Source organism: Schistocerca gregaria, chromosome 5 (assembly GCF_023897955.1).
Source record: "Schistocerca gregaria isolate iqSchGreg1 chromosome 5, iqSchGreg1.2, whole genome shotgun sequence".
Lineage (NCBI taxonomy): Eukaryota > Metazoa > Arthropoda > Insecta > Orthoptera > Acrididae > Schistocerca > Schistocerca gregaria.
In genome coordinates, this window is record NC_064924.1 from 274,708,282 (window position 1) to 274,729,217 (window position 20,936).

The window sequence follows — 20,936 nt, forward strand, 5'->3', positions numbered from 1 at the left end:
ACACACTTTGGCGGCAGAAGCTGTCAATACAGCATACAATAATCACTGTTGTTTGAAAAATGTGATTTTCAATGAATAGTCACTGATATCCTATAGAACTTGGGCTCTACAACATAATGTAAAATTCTAGACAGATGCAGAATGAAATAAACTTTAACACCCTGTTGAAGGTGAAGAGGAATTTCTGCAAGACCAAGAGAGAATGTTGTTAGATTAGGCTTGAATCTAAGAGTGATTAACTTTTCCTGCCAGTTTGTTTCTAAAACTGTGACATGTAGTAGTCATAGATGAACTGCAAACTTTCAGGGAGGTGATGATGCCATCTGGATGCTTGAGGAAATGATACGAAGCAATGAAAGATGAAATGCTTTCATTGGTACGAGTACTAAATTATAGTATAGTGGATCTGCCTCCAGATTGCCAGGCTATTTATTGTAAGTGGGTTTACAGAATTAAGTGTAAACCAGATGGTAGCATAATGAGGTGTGAACCTTGATTATGCGCAAAAGGGTATTCTCTGGAATGTGGTCTTGAGTGTGGAGAAATCTTTTGACCTGTTGTTCGGCATGAACCAATTTGTATTCTTGTGGCTTTGGCAGGAGTGTATGACACATAAATTGCTTTTCTCAATTTTAATTTACAAGCAGATATATCCATGAAACAGCCTGAAGGTTTAATTAGTGGAAATGGAAATTTATCTCTAAATTAAACAAAAGCCTTTATGGACTGAAGCAGTCTCCTCATTGTTGAAATCAGAAATTTGTTCACTTTATTAAGTGTTTTGATTTCAAGCAACTTCACTCAGATAATTGCTATGGAATAAAGGAGATGACTCACCGTAAGTCAAAAGTGCTGTGTTGTCAACGGGCACACAAACAAAAGGTACCCAGATTTCGTGGCTGTAGAAAAAACAAGCAAGCACACACAGGCACAAGCACATGCACACGAGCGCCTTTGGGTGGGGAGGATCCAAATGGCATGGGTTGTGAAGCAGCCATTGAAATCTCACGTGTTGTGCTCTGCTGCATGTTGTGCCATTGGTTGGTCCACCTTATTCTCGATGACAATTTGGCAGTGACCATTCATTCTAGTGGACAGCTGGTTGGTTGTCATACCAATGGAAATTCTGTGCAGTTGTTGCAGCAGAACTGGTATGTAACGTGACTGCTTTCACAGGTGGCCAGGTCTGTGATGGGGTAGGAAAAGCCTGTGACAGGACTGGAGTAGGTGGTGCAGGGTGGGTGAATTCGGCAGGTCTTGCGCCTGGGTTGTCGATAGGGATATGATCCCTGTGGCAGGGGATTGGGGGTGGGAGTGGCATAGGAATGGACTAGGATATTGTGGAGGTTGGATGGGCAGCAGACCACCACAAGGGGAGGGGTTGGAAGTATCTTGGGTAGGATGTCCATCATTTCAGGGTATGGTAGATAATCAAAACACTGACAAAGGACATGTTCAGGTGTTGCAGTATGGGGTGGTATTGGGTGATTGAGTGACAGGAAGGGTACTTCTTTGTGGTTGGTTCTTGGGGTGGATGTGAGGATCAGGTGTGCGTGAGGATGTGACATGGGAAATCTGCTTGTGAACTAGGTCTGGAGAGTATTTCCTGTCTGCGAAGGCTTTTGTGAGACTTTCAGCATCCTGGCCAAGGGTGTGAGGCCTTCAGCATACGGGGCAGTAGTTCTCATCGCTGCAGATGCTTCTACCATGAGTGGCTAGGCTTTATGGGAGAGATTTCTTGGGGTAGAAAGAGTGTCAGCTGCCATAGTGCAGATAATATTGGTGACTGGTAGGTGCAACGTGGATTGAGGTGTCAATGGAGCCAGATGAGAGGAGGAGATTGACAAGTAGGTAGGTGACACAGTGGGTGAAGTAGTACCAGGTGAAGTGGATGGGAGAGGTGGTGTTGAGGTTTTGGAGGAATGGGGGTAAGGTGTCCTGCCTAGGGTCCAGATTATAAAGATTGCACCAATAAATCTGAACCAGATAAGAGGTTTGGGGTTTTGGAAAGCTAGGAATGTTTCCTCTAGGTGGCCCATGAAGCAATTGGAATAGGAGGCTGCCATGCTTGTGCCCACAGCTGTGCCACAAATTTGTTTGTGTACCTTCCCTTGTATACGTGGAAGAACCCTGGAGATACTAAAAGGTATCAGATAGATTATATAATGGTAAGACAGAGATTTAGGAACCAGGTTTTAAGTTGTAAGACATTTCCAGGGGCAGATGTGGACTCTGACCACAATCTATTGGTTATGACCTGTAGATTAAAACTGAAGAAACTGCAAAAAAATGGGAAATTAAGGAGATGGGACCTGGATAAACTGAAAGAACCAGAGGTTGTACAGCGTTTCAGGGAGAGCATAAGGGAACAATTGACGGGAATAGGGGAAAGAAACACAGTAGAAGAAGAATGGGTAGCTCTGAGGGATGAAGTAGTGAAGGCAGCAGAGGATAAAGTAGGTAAAAAGACGAGGGCTGCTAGAAATCCTTGGGTAACAGAAGAAATATTGAATTTAATTGATGAAAGGAGAAAAGATAAAAATGCAGTAAATGAAGCAGGCAAAAAGGAATACAAACGTCTCAAAAATGAGATCGACAGGAAGTGCAAAATGGCTAAACAGGGATGGCTAGAGGACAAATGTAAGGATGTAGAGGCTTATCTCACTAGGGGTAAGATAGATACTGCCTACAGGAAAATTAAAGAGACCTTTGGAGAGAAGAGAACCACGTGTATGAATATCAAGAGCTCAGATGGCAACCCAGTTCTAAGCAAAGAAGGGAAGGCAGAAAGGTGGAAGGAGTATATAGAAGGTTTATATAAGGGTGATGTACTTAAGGACAATATTATGGAAATGGAAGAGGATGCAGATGAAGACGAAATGGGTGATACGATACTGCGTGAAGAGTTTGACAGAGCACTGAAAGACCTGAGTCGAAACACGGCCCCCGGAGTAGACAACATTCCATTAGAACTACTGACGGCCTTGGGAGAGCCAGTCATGACAAAACTCTACCAGCTGGTGAGCAAGATGTATGAGACAGGCGAAATACCCTCAGACTTCAAGAAGAATATAATAATTCCAATCCCAAAGAAAGCAGGTGCTGACAGATGTGAAAATTACCGAACTATCAGTTTAATAAGTCACAGCTGCAAAATACTAACGCGAATTCTTTACAGACGAATGGAAAAACTGGTAGATGCGGACCTCAGGGAGGATCAGTTTGGATTCCGTCGAAATGTTGGAACACGTGAGGCAATACTGACCTTACGACTTATCTTAGAAGAAAGATTAAGGAAAGGCAAACCTACGTTTCTAGCATTTGTAGACTTAGAGAAAGCTTTTGACAATGTTGACTGGAATACTCTTTTTCAAATTCTAAAGGTGGCAGGGGTAAAATACAGGGAGCGAAAGGCTATTTACAATTTGTACAGAAACCAGATGGCAGTCATAAGAGTCGAGGGGCATGAAAGGGAAGCAGTGGTTGGGAAAGGAGTGAGACAGGGTTGTAGCCTCTCCCCGATGTTATTAAATCTGTATATTGAGCAAGCAGTAAAGGAAACAAAAGAAAAATTTGGAGTAGGTATTAAAATTCATGGAGACGAAGTAAAAACTTTGAGGTTCGCCGATGGCATTGTAATTCTGTCAGAGACAGCAAAGGACTTGGAAGAGCAGTTGAACGGAATGGACAGTGTCTTGAAAGGAGGATATAAGATGAACATTAACAAAAGCAAAACGAGGATAATGGAATGTAGTCAAATTAAATCGGGTGATGCTGAGGGAATTAGATTAGGAAATGAGACACTTAAAGTAGTAAAGGAGTTTTGCTATTTAGGAAGTAAAATAACTGATGATGGTCGAAGTAGAGAGGATATAAAATGTAGACTGGCAATGGCAAGGAAAGCGTTTCTGAAGAGAAATTTGTTAACATCGAATATAGATTTAAGTGTCAGGAAGTCGTTTCTGAAAATATTTGTTTGGAGTGTAGCCATGTATGGAAGTGAAACATGGACGATAACTAGTTTGGACAAGAAGAGAATAGAAGCTTTCGAAATGTGGTGCTACAGAAGAATACTGAAGATAAGGTGGATAGATCACGTAACTAATGAGGAGGTATTGAATAGGATTGGGGAGAAGAGAAGTTTGTGGCGCAACTTGACTAGAAGAAGGGATCGGTTGGTAGGACATGTTTTGAGGCATCAAGGGATCACAAATTTAGCATTGGAGGGCAGTGTGGAGGGTAAAAATCGTAGAGGGAGACCGAGAGATGAGTACACTAAGCAGATTCAGAAGGATGTAGGTTGCAGTAGGTACTGGGAGATGAAGAAGCTTGCACAGGATAGAGTAGCATGGAGAGCTGCATCAAACCAGTCTCAGGACTGAAGACAACAACAACAACAACAACAACAACAACAACAACAACAACCTTCCCTTCAAAGGTGAAGTATTTATGGGTTAGGATGTAGTTGGTTAAGTGTACGAGGAATAAAGTGGTGGGTCTAGAATTTGCAGAGCGTTGGGAGTGGTAGTGCTCAGTCACGACAATGCCATGGGCATGAGGGATGTTGGTGTATGTGGATGTTTTATCAACAGTGAGGAGTAGGGATCTGGGAGGTAAGGATGTGGGGATGGTGAAGAGCTGTTACAGGAAGAGGTTGGTATGTTTAATGTTGATGGCTAGGTTTTGGACAATGGGTTGGAAATGTTGATGTAAAGGACTGAAATTCTTTCAGTGGGAGCACTGTAACAAGCCACAATGGGATTGTTAGGTTTGTGGATTTGGGCAGCATGTAGAAGCTGGGTGTGAGGGCTGTTGTTTGGACGTGTAGGGAGATAGATTCAGCGGAGAGGTTCTGGGAAGGGCTTAAGAATTTCAGAAGAGGTTGGAGGTTATGCTGGACTCATGGGATGGGGTCACTCTGGCAGAGCTTGTAGGATTATGTGTTGGACAACTGGCTGTGGCCCTCTGCCAGGTAGTCATTCCGGTTAATCACAACAGTGGTGGAATCTTTGTGTGTCAGAAAGATGATAAGGTTAGAATCTGTTTTTAGGTTGTGTAGGGCAGTCCTTCTATTGAAAGGTGGTTGTTCTTGGGGAGGAATCTGGGAAGGATGGTGAAGTCATGTTGGAAGTTAGGAATTCCTCCAAGGTGACTGGGGGATGGTTAGATAGGAGTGTGGGATAGTCACAGTTGGATGATGGTATGAACTGGGACAGACAGAGTTCGATGTTTGGACTGGATAGGCTTTGGTTGGAGATGTTTGTGGCAAGGAAGTGTTTCAGCTGTAGGGAACGGGAGGAGGAGAGTAGGTCTTTCACAAGTCCAACATGGTTAAACCTGGGAGTAGGGCTGAATGTGAAGTCTTTGGATAGGACTGAAACTTCTTTGGGGCTGAGGATTTTGGTGGAGAGGTCAACAGTAGAGTTTTGCAATTGTTTTTGGCTCTGGATTTCATGGAGTGTTCGTAGGGGATTTTGGAGGATGGGGCACATCAAAAAAGTTCAGCTAGGCAGGGTCTATGTGCTTTAAGGTACTGATGAGGAGGAAGACTGTGGGTAGAATGGGGCTGGATAGTAGGGCCCCAAGGCGGGAGTAGGACAACAGAAGGCTGGATAACTTGTGGAGATGGTGCTTGGAATGTTCTTCTAGGTGTTGGAGTATCAGGAGTTCAATTTGGGTGATAGAGGTGTAGGTAGTAGGGATTGCATAGTAACGGTACTTTGTGGAGTGAGTGGAGTTGGTTTAGGCATGAGGGATGTGCCTATGCCATCGAGACGTTTTTTTGTATAACTGGATTTGTGAGGGAAAGGGACTGGTGGAATCTGAAAAGATGAAGGTTGCTGTGGAAGGAGGGGTGGGTTCCAGTAATAGGGATTTTTGTGGTCAGGCCATTGGGGAGGAGGGGACGAAGAGAATATGGGACAGGATTTTGGCTAGGGATAAGGAAACTTTCCTGAACTGGTGCAGATAAACAGAACAGGGGTCTATTGCGGAGGTGGGGGGGGGGGGGGATGAAGGGGGAGGGGTAGTGTTGGGGAAAGTAGTTCACGTTGGAAGTGGCGAGTAAAGCGGTCACCGGTTATTGTAGAAGGAGTTGAATAACATTGACGGGTGTAAGGAATGAAAGGAAATGTGTTTGGGGCGGAGGGTAATTTTGTGACCGGGGTATATCTGATCACACTTGATACATTGTCAAGGGCATGAAATAAATTCGATCATGCATGGTGTATTGTCACATGTAGTAGATAAAAAGAAAACAAAGACAGGCAGACTGGGACCCATGTGTGAGGGAGGAAAGAATTTTGCGTTGCTTGCAGTGTGTTATGTTGTTATTGGATGTTGCATGGCATGTGGAGTTGTGTGTGGGTCTGTCATAATCAATGCGGCCAATACTACAGGGTGTAACAAAAGTCACTTGCAGCAACAGGTATCGTGGTTGCTGCGGAGTGTGTCATAAAGGCAAGAGGGAAAAAACGTAATAAAAAGAAATGGATGGGGAATAGAAGGGAGCTAAATAAAGGAGACAGTAATGAAGGATGTGCGACACGAGGTTTGGATGGGTGGGAGCCACAAGGTGGTATAATAATGTGTTGAAAGTTCTGCTTGTGAATTATGAATTATTTAGGAATAAAGGAGTTGACTCACTGAAAGACACAAGCACTTTGTTGCCGATAGGCACATGAACAAAAGGTACAGAGCTCGGCTAGCTTTCGGAATGTATTTTCTTTTTCTGGCTGTAGGAACTCAGGATATGTGCTATCTGCGGGCAAGTGACGTACCAACTGAGCTTCCCAGGCAAGACTCCTAGCCAAGTAGGTAGGAGGCAATGTACTGGTAGAAGTAAACCTGTGAGGACGATTCAAAAGTTGTGCTTGGGTAGTTCAGTTGGGAGAGCACATGGCTGCAAAAAGAAAAGATTCCAAGTTTGATTCTCAGTCTGGCACACAGCTTTAATTTGTCAGAAAGTTTTTCTTTACTTGTTCAAGTTTGAAGCTACTATCTGGGCCCTTATAGCCTCTGATGATGTATCCAGTATTATGAGAACAACATTAGGCACATAAACAAGCCTGAACCCACGGCCAAATGCCCATGTAACAGAAACCAACAAGTGTGCAAATACTGCACATGAAAGTGTACATTGTAAGGATGCTGAATGTTGATCTAATATACTTATCTTCCTGTGCAATATATTGTCAGACATTCTGTGGTAGAAAATGTTGTTTACAGTTATGTGTTTATTTAATCTGGCTGTTGTTTGATGATAACAGAGAGATCTGTTAGAATTGCTAACATTTCAGCCAGATTTTTACAGTGTCCCTGATTAACGTATGCAGTTATTATTCTTATGGCTCTGTTCTGTAGTTTGAAAACTGTGCACATTCGATCTAAGGGCATAACATGCTGATGGCATTCTCATCTTACAGTGTACTTACTCCTTGGTGCTACAGCCCTTCTAGGTCCTTGGCCACTTTGACAACCTGCTGCTCATTTCCTCCATCTTCTTACTCCCCTCCCTTCTTTCTCAAGTCATTCTCCACCTCATCCACCCACCACTTCCATGATCTCCTTTTTTATCTTCTGCCACATGGATTTTCTCTGCACACCTTCTTGACAAATCTATCCTGATATTCACTGTACATAGCCCAACCACCTTAATCTGTTGCACTTGATTTCCAAAACTAGAGCAGCATAGCCATGTAGTTGTCCCAGTTCCTTGTTTTTCTGTATTCTGCACTGCCCTGTCTCACTCAGTGCTCCCAAAATCTTTCTTAATATTTTCTTCTCCCAACTTTTCAGGTACTCATCTTCTGCCAAGGTCAATTTCCAATCTTCTAGACAGCTTACATACATAATTGGCATATGTTAGGTTTTTGGTTCAAACATTTAAACAGAACACTGCCCGGGTTATTAATCTCCTTTCAGTGTTCATTCCAACGTCTAATCAGAATTGGATAGTTTACAGTTTGTTGCATTTATACTGATTTGAATTTTTTGTTGTGCAGGTGCTCCCCCCCCCCCCCCCTCCCCTCTCTCTCTCTCTCTCTCTCTCTCTCTCTCTCTCTCTCTCTCTCTCTCTGAAAATATTTTTTTTTGTCACTTATCAGACCATGTATGGCCTGAAGCCTGTCCTCTGTGCTGTCATATTCTGCTCAGCCATCATTCCCCTTTCAAGGCCTGTAAAAGTGTGGGCTCTCCCTTATAAAACCACATTTATTTATTTATTATCCTGACTGGCATTAGTGCAGCGTACCATCTCCAGCTTCAGATTAATCTGCTTTATGCCACAGTGGAGGCACAGCAGGTCATGCCACCACAAGAGCAGCTTGGCAAGCTACATGTTGGTGTCACATGTCAAGGAGAGATCAGGAGAGCAATCTCTGTCCAAACTGTTTTCTACCCCACCCACTAATACTATATGTCTCTTTTTCGTGATAGTTGTCTGTCACCTGACTCAAAACCCTGGATCTTAGCATTTCCTGCAAGCTTGGACCAACACCTCCGCCATAATCTGGATCTCGGAACAGTACCACCTCCTTCCAGGAGTCCAGGTCACAGTTAAAATCTGCTGTATGTTTCCTGATCTTACCTGTGGCTCCTCTCCACTTAATTTTCACAGCAGATCGAACTTGTTTTTCTATCCTTTTTCTCTTAAGTTTTCAACAACTCCCCCACCAAGTCATTTGTCCAATGCAACAATTTCATAGAAGATTCACAATAAATGCCACAACACTTTGACAACCTCCACACTTTCCATTCATGGCCAAAGATTTCGAACAAAGACAGCTCAGTAGTGATATATTTGTATCTATTTATGCAAAGACTGCTTTTGTTTTGTTTTGTGCATGTCTGAGAACTCTATTTTTCAATTTCTTTGCTCTGTGTAAATCATTAAATATTAGTTAACCTTCACTATTTCATATACCTATTTATGTTCTATCCTTTTAAGGGGACATTGTATGTCCTATGCCACCAATGTTAAATTATTGAATTTTGTAACCCATTATCTTGTAAACTTTTTAAGACACCAACTTACAATTTTCCATAATTATTGAATGCACCTTTCTAGAGACACTGAACTAGAATTATTACTAAAATTGTATTATGGGGCATGTTATCCTTTTTTCAAACACTCAGTTTTTTGACGGAATTTTGTAAATAAATGAACGTAAAAACAAAACAATTACTCTAGTTCCATATGTGTTGAGTCTCACACTTGGCATGCTGTAAAAATTTCATGTCTCTCTCATCAGTACTTTTTTAGAGAACATGTTATTTATTGCAAAAAATGTAGTTAAGAGGAGGTATTGAGGTTTAAAACTTTTTTATTACAAATTCTAATACAGACTTACATTTCTGCATCTTTTATTCACTGGAATTGCCGTGGCCCATAGTCTTCTTCAGTGTCACAACAGCCCATTGCTTGCCTCCTCCTTTTCTTTCCTATTGCTTTTTTCATTTGCAGAGCAGCTAACTCTGCTTCATGTACACAATGCTCGTCCACTTCCCGCAGTCTTTTCGCTGTGTTCTGTCCAAATCTTACCCCTAACTTCTCCAGAACCTTAAGTCTCTCATAGTTCCCACCATTAAAAGTTATTACAGTATCAGACACTGCTAACTTTTGAGTCATAAGGCCAACAAATACATTTTTACGCACATGCACCACACAACATTATTGAAAGACTCATTCACAATCTGTCTCTCCCTATGTAAACACTTCTTTAGTAGTTCAGGATTTGCCAAATCTCTGTAAATAGGTTTGATTGCCTCCATTACTGCCAGAGGAAGAAAATGTTTATGTATAAATACATGCAGGATGCCAGAAAATTCAGCTTGCCTATGTTTACACAAAGTGTTTGGTGGAGGTGGACACAAAGCATGACATAGCTTTTTATCGGTTAATATTTGATGAAAGAAAGTGCTCCACACAGCTCTTTTAATCTTCTCTAAATTGTCACACTTCTTACATTTGTGCTCCTGGCACGTATGCGCTCCAATAATTAATTTAGAAACAATACCTATTCTAGCTCCAATATCCTTATAAAGTCTGACTTCACCACCACAAAGACAGCATTAGACAAGTTTCAGAAAGAACTTGTGCAAGGATTTGCAGATCAGTAATGATGTTGTCCATAATGTCACTACTTTTACCACTGTCACCCATTTCTAAAGTTTCTTTCCTTTTTGATGCACTAGGGGGCGTCGTCACTTCAGAAACATTATTGTGCTTTTCTTCACTGCTAGCAAACATGTTTTGAAGTACTTCAGAAGAAAATGCAGATCTCACATATCTGTTATCTGCAAATTTGCATTTCTTGAAGTTACTTTGACATTAGTCATTTTATTTGCGTATAAAAAGCAGTAGAAGTTAGCTTACTACAAAAATAGCCTATAATCACACTACTTTAAATTAAAGCTAGTATCAGAAACAAAGGACTGATTTGTTTATTCATAATGCCAACTTCTGAGATGTAGACTGCTCAACTGTGGCAGTATATGCGTCGCCACAAAATTTGACAGTCACATGTCAACATTCAAAATATTATTTGAAGGTTTCACAATTGTCTCATTTTAAGGTATTATATACCAAAATGTTCAGGAAAGACCAAAGTACATTATGGAGTAGAAAACAGAAATTGTCAAATTTCAGTGAATTCTGGTTCTGGAAACATAATTTTCTATTATTATATAGTTCATTAGTTACAGTTATTTGAGTAATTTTTTTTGCATTGAGGAGCAAGTCAGCTTATAGAATAAGTGTACATGAGTGATGTTGACATTAATGAACACATTATTTTTTAGTCCTACTCTTGCAAATACACTTAAAAACAAGATGTTTTCCACACAGGCTCTTTAATGTTAAGTGATGTGCCTCCATCTATTATGTATATCACTTAATCTTCATATCAAAATGCAATTGAAATTAATAATACAGATATGTACTGTATTGTAATTAATTAAAATTAAGACTACACAATATTTATCTGCTGTAAAATTCTGATTATAATCTTCTGTTGTAGGAACCTGGAAATTCGGAGGAGATAGTGTGTTTTGTAAAACAAAGAAAAGTAAATTTTGACATGTTTGAAAAAATTGATGTCAATGGAGATAATGCACATCCGTTATGGAAATATCTTAAGTACAAGCAAGGTGGAACTCTTGGAGAGTAAGTCAGTCTACAATAGCCATTTATTCATTATTTTTTTGTAGTGAGTATATGTGACACTGTATTATTCTCGATGAATGAGTTTGCATTATTTGATACTTCTTATTGTTTTACATTGTGAGCTCTGTGTTAATGAATTTTTCTTACTTTCTGCTCCAAATTATTCCTTTTCCCCTTTTGTGATGCTGGACTTTGCACAAAACAATGTAAATTTAAAGTTTTTGGGGCCTCTTCAGTGAGAGACAGCATTCCTTTGTACAACTTGGTCTTTTAATTTCAACAACACTCAACTTTGTCTTGTATAGGGATGAGCTGTTGATATCACAGTTATCTAAATATTATATGTAGTAAATTTTGTTCTCCAGCAGTCTTCTGCCAGTTGAAGCCAGCAACTCTTCTGATGTTCCTGTTTCTTTTAAGCTCCTCTTGAGAACTGCTTTCATTCACTTTCCATCAGTTCGTAGTGCAATATTTCCTACCCATTTCGCTGTCTTAACTCATCTTAATACACCACTGGCTTTGCTCACTACACAAATACATAATATTACATTGGGTCAGTGTTTTTGCATTGTAATGACAACTTTTTGATAAGGTTGTCATGGTTACCTTTTGATGAGGTTTGAACCTTGAAACAAATTGCACAAATAAAACTTAGCAAGATAGGAAAACACTGTGACTTGTATTGCTTATTGTAAGATGTACTGAGTTTAGCAAAGAGTCATTGTGAAAGAGTGCAAATATCACTATAGATTGTTCCAAGTGAGGTTTGCAGTCTGCAGTACTATTCTCAATGTTGTTTAGAGGAAATTTGGGCAGTACATTTTGCTGTGAATGCAAAATAAATCTTTCCTGTAAAACACCACTTGATGGTTATATACAGTAGTGTAGTAGAATGTGGACTGAAAGGGGTCCCTCTCCCTCTCAAAGCTGAGATATTTTAAATAGAAGTTTCCTCAGTAAGTCATGGCAATAATAGGATACAGTTATCAAAGCACTTTTTACAATAAGATACTGCGGTGAGAGAGTCAAACCCTTAGCGACAGTGAACATGATCCAGAATTTTAGATGAAAGAAAGCAATAATTACTGATAAACTCAGATAATTATGCAGTAGCATGAAATTTCTGTTCACCATATGCTTCTTTTCGGGAAGCTGGAGACGTATTTTTCAATAGCAGTTGACTGATCAAAGTAACAAAATTCTCACATAGCAAGCATATGCAAGGAATTGCAAGAAATGATCAGCAAATCCAGCTTGAGGTGGTTCAGTTTAGCGGTAATGCAAAAAAAAAGGAAAAACTGAAAGAATATTTATTCAATTTAGTCACTACACCACTGAACAATTCGTCACCATCCCTTTCTGTATGGCCTATGAAAAAATACAGAACAGAGACAAAATTATCAACTTAGGAATTAATCAGATCAAGTTTTATGAAATGAATTCCATAGACAGTTATTAGAATATGCCCTGTTTAATCCACAACAACATTACATAGTATCGTAGATGCTTATGTTTAAAGAACAGGGCAAGAAAAATGGCTTAGGCATGATGAGAAAAAGTGAAGTACAATATTTGATATGTTTTAACAAAAAGCTACTTTGAGTCCTTTTTACTTAGACGCCTCAAATTTTTACTTTGCTTTTAATAACATAAAATGCATCACAAATAAAATAGAACAGAAATTTGCCTAGTATGTCAGTAGTTTCATAGGTACACATTGAGTAAATTTTTTATGTTGTCCTAGTTTTATCCATGATGCATATGTGTATTTCATGGCTAACACATGTAACACTATAGGAAGAAGATATGTTAAAGAATACATCACACTAAAACAAATTCAATGGAGAGTTTAGGATAGTGTATTATGATAGGGTAGATTGATCTTCAAGAATACTTCACACTTTAAAACAACGGAAAGTCTAGGGTAGCAATATTATCACACACACACACACACACACACACACACACACACACACACACACACAGCCACTATCTCATTTCTTTCTGAAGAAGGCCTTGTGGCCGAAATCTTAAATGTTTAGTACTCTTTACTTTGTGCCTGTCTCTGATCCAATGCCTTCTGTATGTGGTGAGTAGTAATCTATCCTTTTAACACACTTTTATTTCTCAATATTGCATTGTGGATTTATCTTATTCTTAATTTTTCTCCAAATTGGTATTATAGCTAGGTACTATTCATTGCTTGTAATAAGTGGCAATTTCTTACCAGTAGGATAACTTTCTTTTCCTTTTCTTGCTCTCATGTGAGAATGAGATTGTGTTTTATGTTAGAATTTCAAGTTGTATTGTCTTGCAAAAGTATGCCAATTTTTTTCCAACTTGCTTAAAAGGAATGTTGCTTTTTTAATGTTGCAGTTTCATTAAATGGAATTTCACCAAATTTATTATTGATAAAAATGGACAGCCAGTTGAACGACACAGCCCAAATACAAACCCAAGTGTAAGTATCTGGTATAAGATGGAGACGAGATAAAAAAAATGGACAAAATACAAGGTGTACTTTAATCTTTGCATTTCTGTTTGTGTTACTCAAAACTAATATTCTGCCAGGCAAATTTACATACAGTACTAAAAAAGTATGAAATATGTTGTTTAGAAAATATTAGAGTACATTAATTGCATTATAGTGAAACTGGTGTTGCTACATTCTGATGAATGAAATTGAATTCTCACCTAAGTGTGTTGTGAATTCCTGTAGTTAATTAAAATTGCTGCAGTTGAATAGTGAAATGGGTTAACAGACAAGACTACATTGAATTCTTCTCTTCAGCAAGTGTGTGACTGAATTCTTATATGGGGAACTCCTCATTAAATTTAACATTGAAATCAAGTGATCAACTACATCAGTTGAGCTATACTTCTGTAAAGTGGCCCTGGGCGAAGCAGAACATAAAACTAGTGAAGTGATTGCCAATATTATTTATTGATGCAATTGTTTATTCCATTACATACATTTTCTTTTTCCATCTGAGTGCTCTCCATTATTGTATTTTTTTTAGAACTACTACTCTGCATGGCTTCATTGTCCCAAACTACTACATAATGGTGGCACAGCGGCTGGATTGGGGTGAAAGGTTCTTTTGGGTGGAGTGGGCAAGGGGAGAAAGGAAACAGGCAATGGGAGGGAGGGAGGGTTGGATGAGAATTTTACTGACAGTTCAGGAGGAAGATGTAGTGCCCACATAAGGTAGCTCGTACCCCCCCACCCCCCCACCCCCACCCCATATAGAAGCCTCACCAGTCTATGGTGAGTTCATTCTTGGCTACCACAGGACCCCAGCCTGTGGAGCATCTCTTCCCTTTCCACTGTACACCTTTCTGCTATATTTTCGGAATGCGTGTTGTAGCTTAGATAGCCCAGCATCAGAACAGTCCGTCACCTGTTTTTCTTTCTTTCTCCATCTCCTCCCCTTCCTCTGCGTTAGCCTTTGAGGTTTCACTTAATTTTTTTGTTCTTCTCTGTGTGTTCCTGAAGGCTGGCCAATGCATTTGATGGGTAATAGGTGATTGGATAATGTGTAATTCCCAACCCCACATCGGCAGATAGTGTTTGCATGTACCCCTGGCTCAAGCCAGCCCCACGGAGGGGTGATTGTGTAAGCTGTTACTTCCCCAGCTGCCAATTGATCCCTCTGTCAGGAGTTCGCGAGGCATGACCTTTGATGTGAACAATCACCTAAGGCGAGTGAGCCCCCTCTGGAGGGGAAGGGTGGGGTAGGGGAGAGGGGGTGCGTGGGGGGGGGGGGGGGTTATGGCGGCACCTAGTTGGAAGATGTGCACCATTTGAGATGCTGGCAATCATGGATTTTTCTTTCTTTCTTTTTTTTTTGCACAATGAGCCAATCGCAGTCTCAGTCGATATCTACTAAATGTAAATAGAATGAGTCTAGAGTTTCAAACACCCTCCCAGCTGCTCCACAGTTCCTCGTGGTCACACATACTGGAGGAGGTCAGTCCTTTGCTACAGTTAATCTGATTACTATTCAGAAAGGTGTGGGAGCAATTGCAGGCCCTGTGAATCCTGTTCTCACTTATGTAATGCGACTTTGCTTCTGGAGACCAATTGTGATTTTCAATCTCACAGCTTTGCTCCTCCACAGCTATCCTGTATGTGTCAAGGGCCGCTTAAAGCTGAATTCTTTGCATGATGTTATTTACACTCGGTGCTTGATGGTATGGCAGAGGGAGAAATCCAAACTCTCCTATCTGATCAGGGCTTCATTGTGATCCATTGGGTAATGAAAAATGTTGATACAACGTTAGTGCCTACTCGCCCCCTTGTAATCACATTTGATCAAGTAGTGCATCCATCAGAGATCAAGGTAGGCTTGAAATAATCAGGGTCTGACTGTACATTCCAAACCTGATGCATTTCTACTAGTATCAATGTTAACAACCACACTCGCATGTCCTGTCAAACCACGGCCAAATGTGTTACTTGTGATAGGGATGCTCACGAGGGTTATTGCCTGCCTCCTACTCCCCGCTGTAGTCAGTTGTAATGGCAACCATGCTGCCTCATCTGTGAATATCCCATGAATGTGCTGTGTATCTCCATCATGAGTGGACCATCCAGGATGTGGGTGAAGGTAGTACTACCTTACCCTGTCACTTGCAGGTTGTTGGCTTGTTGAAAGCCCTGCTTTTTACCATGAGGCACTTACAGTACCTTTCTTGCTATGCATCGCTCCATGAAGGACATTACCACACAGACCCGCAACCTCCAATTCTGCATTGCAGTTGTAAAATCACCCAGTGTCACGGTAGCATCCCCTTCTTCTTCTACAGTTGTGTAACATACCACCAATTCTTTGCTTCCGGCAGTGAAATCACCTACTACCCAAACGGCAGGCTGGTAAAGACAAAACGACTACTCCCACAAAGACATCTTATGTCCATCCAGCTAACAGTCATCTGAGTCTTCGTCTGCCAACCGTAAAGACCCTAAGAAGTCAAATAAAGGCAAACGGTCTTCTCCTTCCACGACTCAGAGATCCTCTTCAATGGTGTCGCTGTATGGTACCCCCACCCGGCCGACCTCCATTTCCCCAGTGCGCACTACCTATCCTTTTCTGCCCTGTAATCCACAGGCTGACCCAAGGAAAATGCTGATGCCTCTGTAGATTTCACGGAACAGGATCCTCCAGCCTCTGCACTCTGTAGCAGTGTGTCTTCGAAGTCTGGCACTCAGCAGCCACCGAGGTGACTACACTATATTTGTTCCCTCCTCCCCCTTCCCCATTATAAATCTTGTTCAGTGGAATGATTGTGGCATTAGATCCAACAAGGGAGAATTAATGGCTGCTCTTGGAATTCCAGAATCAGGACTGGTTGTGGTTTTTGGTTTATAGAAAGCCTCTGACATCTGCTGAAGGACTGGTAGCCTCCTTACTCTATACACGTGGGTGTTCTGAGGCCGTCTGCCCCATTTCCTTCAGAAATTTTTAAAAGACTTCAGTTTTCAAGGTACATGCTTGTTCGTCTTGTCGGACACCTATATCCAGGATATCATCACCTTTCGTATAGCCATTAAACCTACAATGGACTGTCTCCCGCCAGCCGTCTCCAGCTTCCTCTCCATTGACGCCATTGACGACTTTGCAATCTGTTACAGTTCTTCATGGACCTGTCTCCTTGAGTGGCGTCTTCAGTATGTCTTGATTATCTTTACTCATGGAGCATTGACAGTGTCTCTTGGTTTTCCACTGACAAAACCATTTTTATGAATTCCTGGTGGTGCAATTGGTTTCTTCAACCATCTTTATGCCTCAGGCCTGTTACTCTTCAGTTAACTAGGAGTACAAAATTCCTGGGGCTCATGCTTGATAGAAAACTTTCTTGGTCCTTCCATTTGTCTTACCTGGCCACACTCTCTACCCAGTCCCTCAATATCCTACGTGTCCTAAGTGGTACTTCCTGGGGAGCAGATGTGACCACCCTTCTCCATTTGTACTGATCCCTTGTCTGTTTGAAATTAGACTATGAGTGTTTCGTTTATTCATCTGCCCATCCGTCCATCTTAAATCGTCTTCACACAGTCCACCTTTGTGGAATATGTTTGTTCACTGGTGCCTTTTACACTAGTCTGTTTGTTTCTCTATGCAGAAGCTGCTGAACTAAAACTGCCATACCAGCGTGATGTTCTACTGAGCAGGTACACACGCTGTTTGTCTACCATGCCTGGCAATCTGACCTATGCTCTCTTTTTCAATGACTCCCTTGACTGCCAGTATAGGGTACACCCTTCTTCTGTTTCCTCCCAGAGTTCGCTTTCAGCTACTGCTCTGGCAGCTCAACTTCACGCTACCTGCCACGTTCCCAATGGGTGTGAACCCTTCACCATCTTGGCTTTGTGCCGGAGGCCATGTTCATCTTGGACTACATTTGATTCCCAAGGAAACTACTCCAGATTTTATCTTTTGCTGTAAGTTCTCAGTCTTTGGACACAACTTAGCAATAGCACCTACATGTACACTGGTAGCTGTAAGATGGACCATGATGTCGGGTCTGAATTTGTCTTTGGCACTAACCATTTTCAGCGTCAGCATCCAGAACCCTGCTCAATATTTGCAGAAGAGCTATTCGCCCTCTATCAGGCCACACGGTACATCCAGTGACAGTCTTTTTAATTGTGTCATGCACTCCGATATCTCACTGCCCTTCAGAACCTCTGTATGTTGTTCACAGTCCATCCCTTAGTGCAATGGATCCAAGAAAGCTTCCACTTGCTCGGTGATGAGTAAGCCACTGTGATGCTCATTTGTGTTCCTGGTCACATCAGTCTTATGGTGCTAGCTCTTTCAAACCTTCAGACGATCTCCGTGTTGTTGTCTGTCAGCAGGAGGTGTCACTTGGCATTGCCACTGGACTTCTCTTCACGAGAACAAGCTTCAGGGAATTAAACCTCTTGCAGTGGCCTGGCTGACCTCCTTTCAGCCTTCTTGCCACAATCATTTTAGCTAAGTTGTGTATGGAGTACTGACTTTTTAGTCATCACCATTTGTTAAGTGGCAGTCTCTCATCACTTTGTGCTCATTATCAACCTTTGACAATTCGCCATTTCCTGACTGAATGCCCTTTTCTAACCGATTATTATATGTTTGCCATCTACATTATTGGCTGTTCTAGCAAACAAAGCATGGAGTGTCTACCGCATTTTACTTTTTATCCATCACAGCAGTATGGTGAGGGACATTTAATCTCTGGTTTGGGACATCACCTCTGTATCTATAGAATATTTCATGAATCTTTCTTCAAGAGGAAGCCCTTATTTTTAGCTCTTTCCTTCTATCAGTTGGACTTAACATGTAGTCTCTTTTCTTTTTCTTATTATTGTTCTAAAGTTATGATGTGTGCTCTTATGACCTCTGTTTTTGCACCTAGAAAAGAGACATAAGGTAGGAGTGTGGCACTGATGAATTAACTGTGGGGCAGCCAGGGGAGTTGTGTGTGATATACAGTGATGTGGAGGAGTTGACTGTGAGGAGAGAAAGAACAGAAAAGAAGGCAGTTGCAGAGAGGAGGATGTGAATGAAATGAGGATAAGGGAGGTGATTAGATATCTTATATTAATACAGCTTGACAACTACTGTGAGTATTGCATTGTATTGTAACCATTCTTGCCAAATATAGAATAATTCTGTTCCTCTCCTAACCTATGACCTTTTAAGGGCAGTGTATTTATCCATGGGTAATATATGTAGAATGACTAATTCTTGTGTTTAGAAGAGCTCCATGTTAGTGTTCATGAGTAACGAAATGTAAATTGTTCTAGGAGCAATATGATACTGCAGAGTGGTAGTAGGAATGTAAACAATGGAAAGAGTACTGGTCATGAATTATAGCTTGGTACCTGGTGAGAGGGGATGCAGTGAACAGGGCGAGTGGATTGGTTTTCTGCGAGGAAAGGTGGGATGTGGGGGTTCAAACTCTGCATCCGTGTACTGTCACATTCCAGTGCAGACAACATAAATCTGTTATGATCTTCCACAAGTTCCTGATAAACAGCTTCCTTTTTTTTGAACTGAAGTAGAAAGTACCATGTGTGATGGGCCAGCACCCGCACCTCAGTCACTCATGTTTGGGAAAAAATCACAATGAAAATAACATAGCAAAAGATAGACAGTTACAGTGTAGCTAGCATCAAAGCAGACATCTACATCTACATCTACATGATTACTCTTCAATCCACATTTAAGTGCTTGGCAGAGGGTTCATCGTACCACAATCATATTATCTCTCTTCCATTCCACTCCCGAACAGCGCGCTGGAAAAACGAACACCTAAACGTTTCTGTTCGAGCTCCGATTTCTCTTATTTTATTTTTATGGTCATTCCTACCTATGTAGGTATTTTTATGATCATTCCTACCTATGTGGATTGGGCTCAACAAAATATTTTCGCATTCGGAAGAGAAAGTTGGTGACTGAAATTTTGTAAATAGATCTCGCTGTGGCAAAAAACGTCTTTGCTTTAATGACTTCCATCCCAACTTGCATATCATATCTGCCGCACACTCTCCCCTATTACGTGATAATACAAAACGAGCTGCCCTTTTTTGCACCCTTTCGATGTCCTCCGTCAATCCCACCTGGTAAGGATCCCACACCGCGCAGCAGTATTCTAACAGAGGACGAACAAGTGTAGTGTAAGCTGTCTGTTTAGTGGACTTGTTGCATCTTCTAAGTGTCCTGCCAATGAAATGCAACCTTTGGCTTGCCTTCCACACAATGTTATCTATGTGGTCTTTCCAACTGAAGTTGTTCGTAATTTTAACACCCAGGTACTTAGTTGAATGACAGCCGTGAGAATTGTACTATTTATCGAGTAATCGAATTCCAACGGATTTCTTTTGGAATTCATGTTGATCACCTCACACTTTTCGTTATTTAGCGTCAAATTCCACCTGCCACACTGTACAGCAATCTTTTCTAAATCGCTTTGCAACTGATACTGGTCTTCGGATGACCTTACTAGACGGTAAATTACAGCATCATTTGCGAACAACCTAAGAGAACTGCTCAGATTGTCACCCAGGTCATTTATATAGATCAGGAACAGCAGAGGACCCAGGACACTTCCCTGGGGATAACCTGAGATCACTTCAGTTTTACTTGATGATTTGCCGTCTATTACTACGAACTGCGACCTTCCTGACAGGAAATCACGAATCCGGTTGCACAACTGAGAGGATACCTGATAGGCCCGAAGTCGCTTGTGAGGAACGGTGTCAAAAGCTTTCCGGAAATCTAGAAATACGGAATCAACTTGAGATCCCCTGTCGATAGCTGCCATTACTTTGTGCGAATAAAGAGCTAGCTGCGTTGCACAAATACGATGTTTTCTGAAACCATGCTGATTACGTATCAATAGATCGTTTCCTTCGAGGTGATTCATAATGTTTGAATACAGTATATGCTCTAAAACCCTACTTCAAACCAACGTCAATGATATAGGTCTGTAGTTCGATGGATTACTCCTACTACCCTTTTTAAACACTGGTGCGATCTGCGCAATTTTCCAATATGTAGGTACAGATCTATCGGTGAGCGAGCGGTTGTATATGATTGCTAAGTAGGGAGCTATTGTATCAGCGTAATCTGAAAGGAACCTAAGTATCAGTGTAATCTGAAAGGAACCTAATCAGTATACAGTCTGGACCTGAAGACTTGCCCGTATCAGGCAATTTGAGTTGCTTCGCAACCGCTAAGGTATCTACTTCTAAAAAAACTCACGCTAGCAGCTATTTGTG

General features: G+C 41.1%; 1 protein-coding gene across 2 annotated transcripts in view; it reads left to right on the forward strand.

The window, feature by feature from the left end:
* Positions 1 to 20,936, forward strand: part of LOC126272591 (uncharacterized) — a 61,367-nt gene that overhangs the window by 34,451 nt on the left and 5,980 nt on the right. For both annotated transcript variants that reach the window (XM_049975519.1, XM_049975520.1), the window contains exons 5-6: positions 11,019 to 11,164; positions 13,541 to 13,625. In XM_049975519.1, coding sequence (XP_049831476.1) covers positions 11,019 to 11,164; positions 13,541 to 13,625 — 231 coding nt within the window. The remainder of the gene's footprint in view (positions 1 to 11,018; positions 11,165 to 13,540; positions 13,626 to 20,936) is intronic.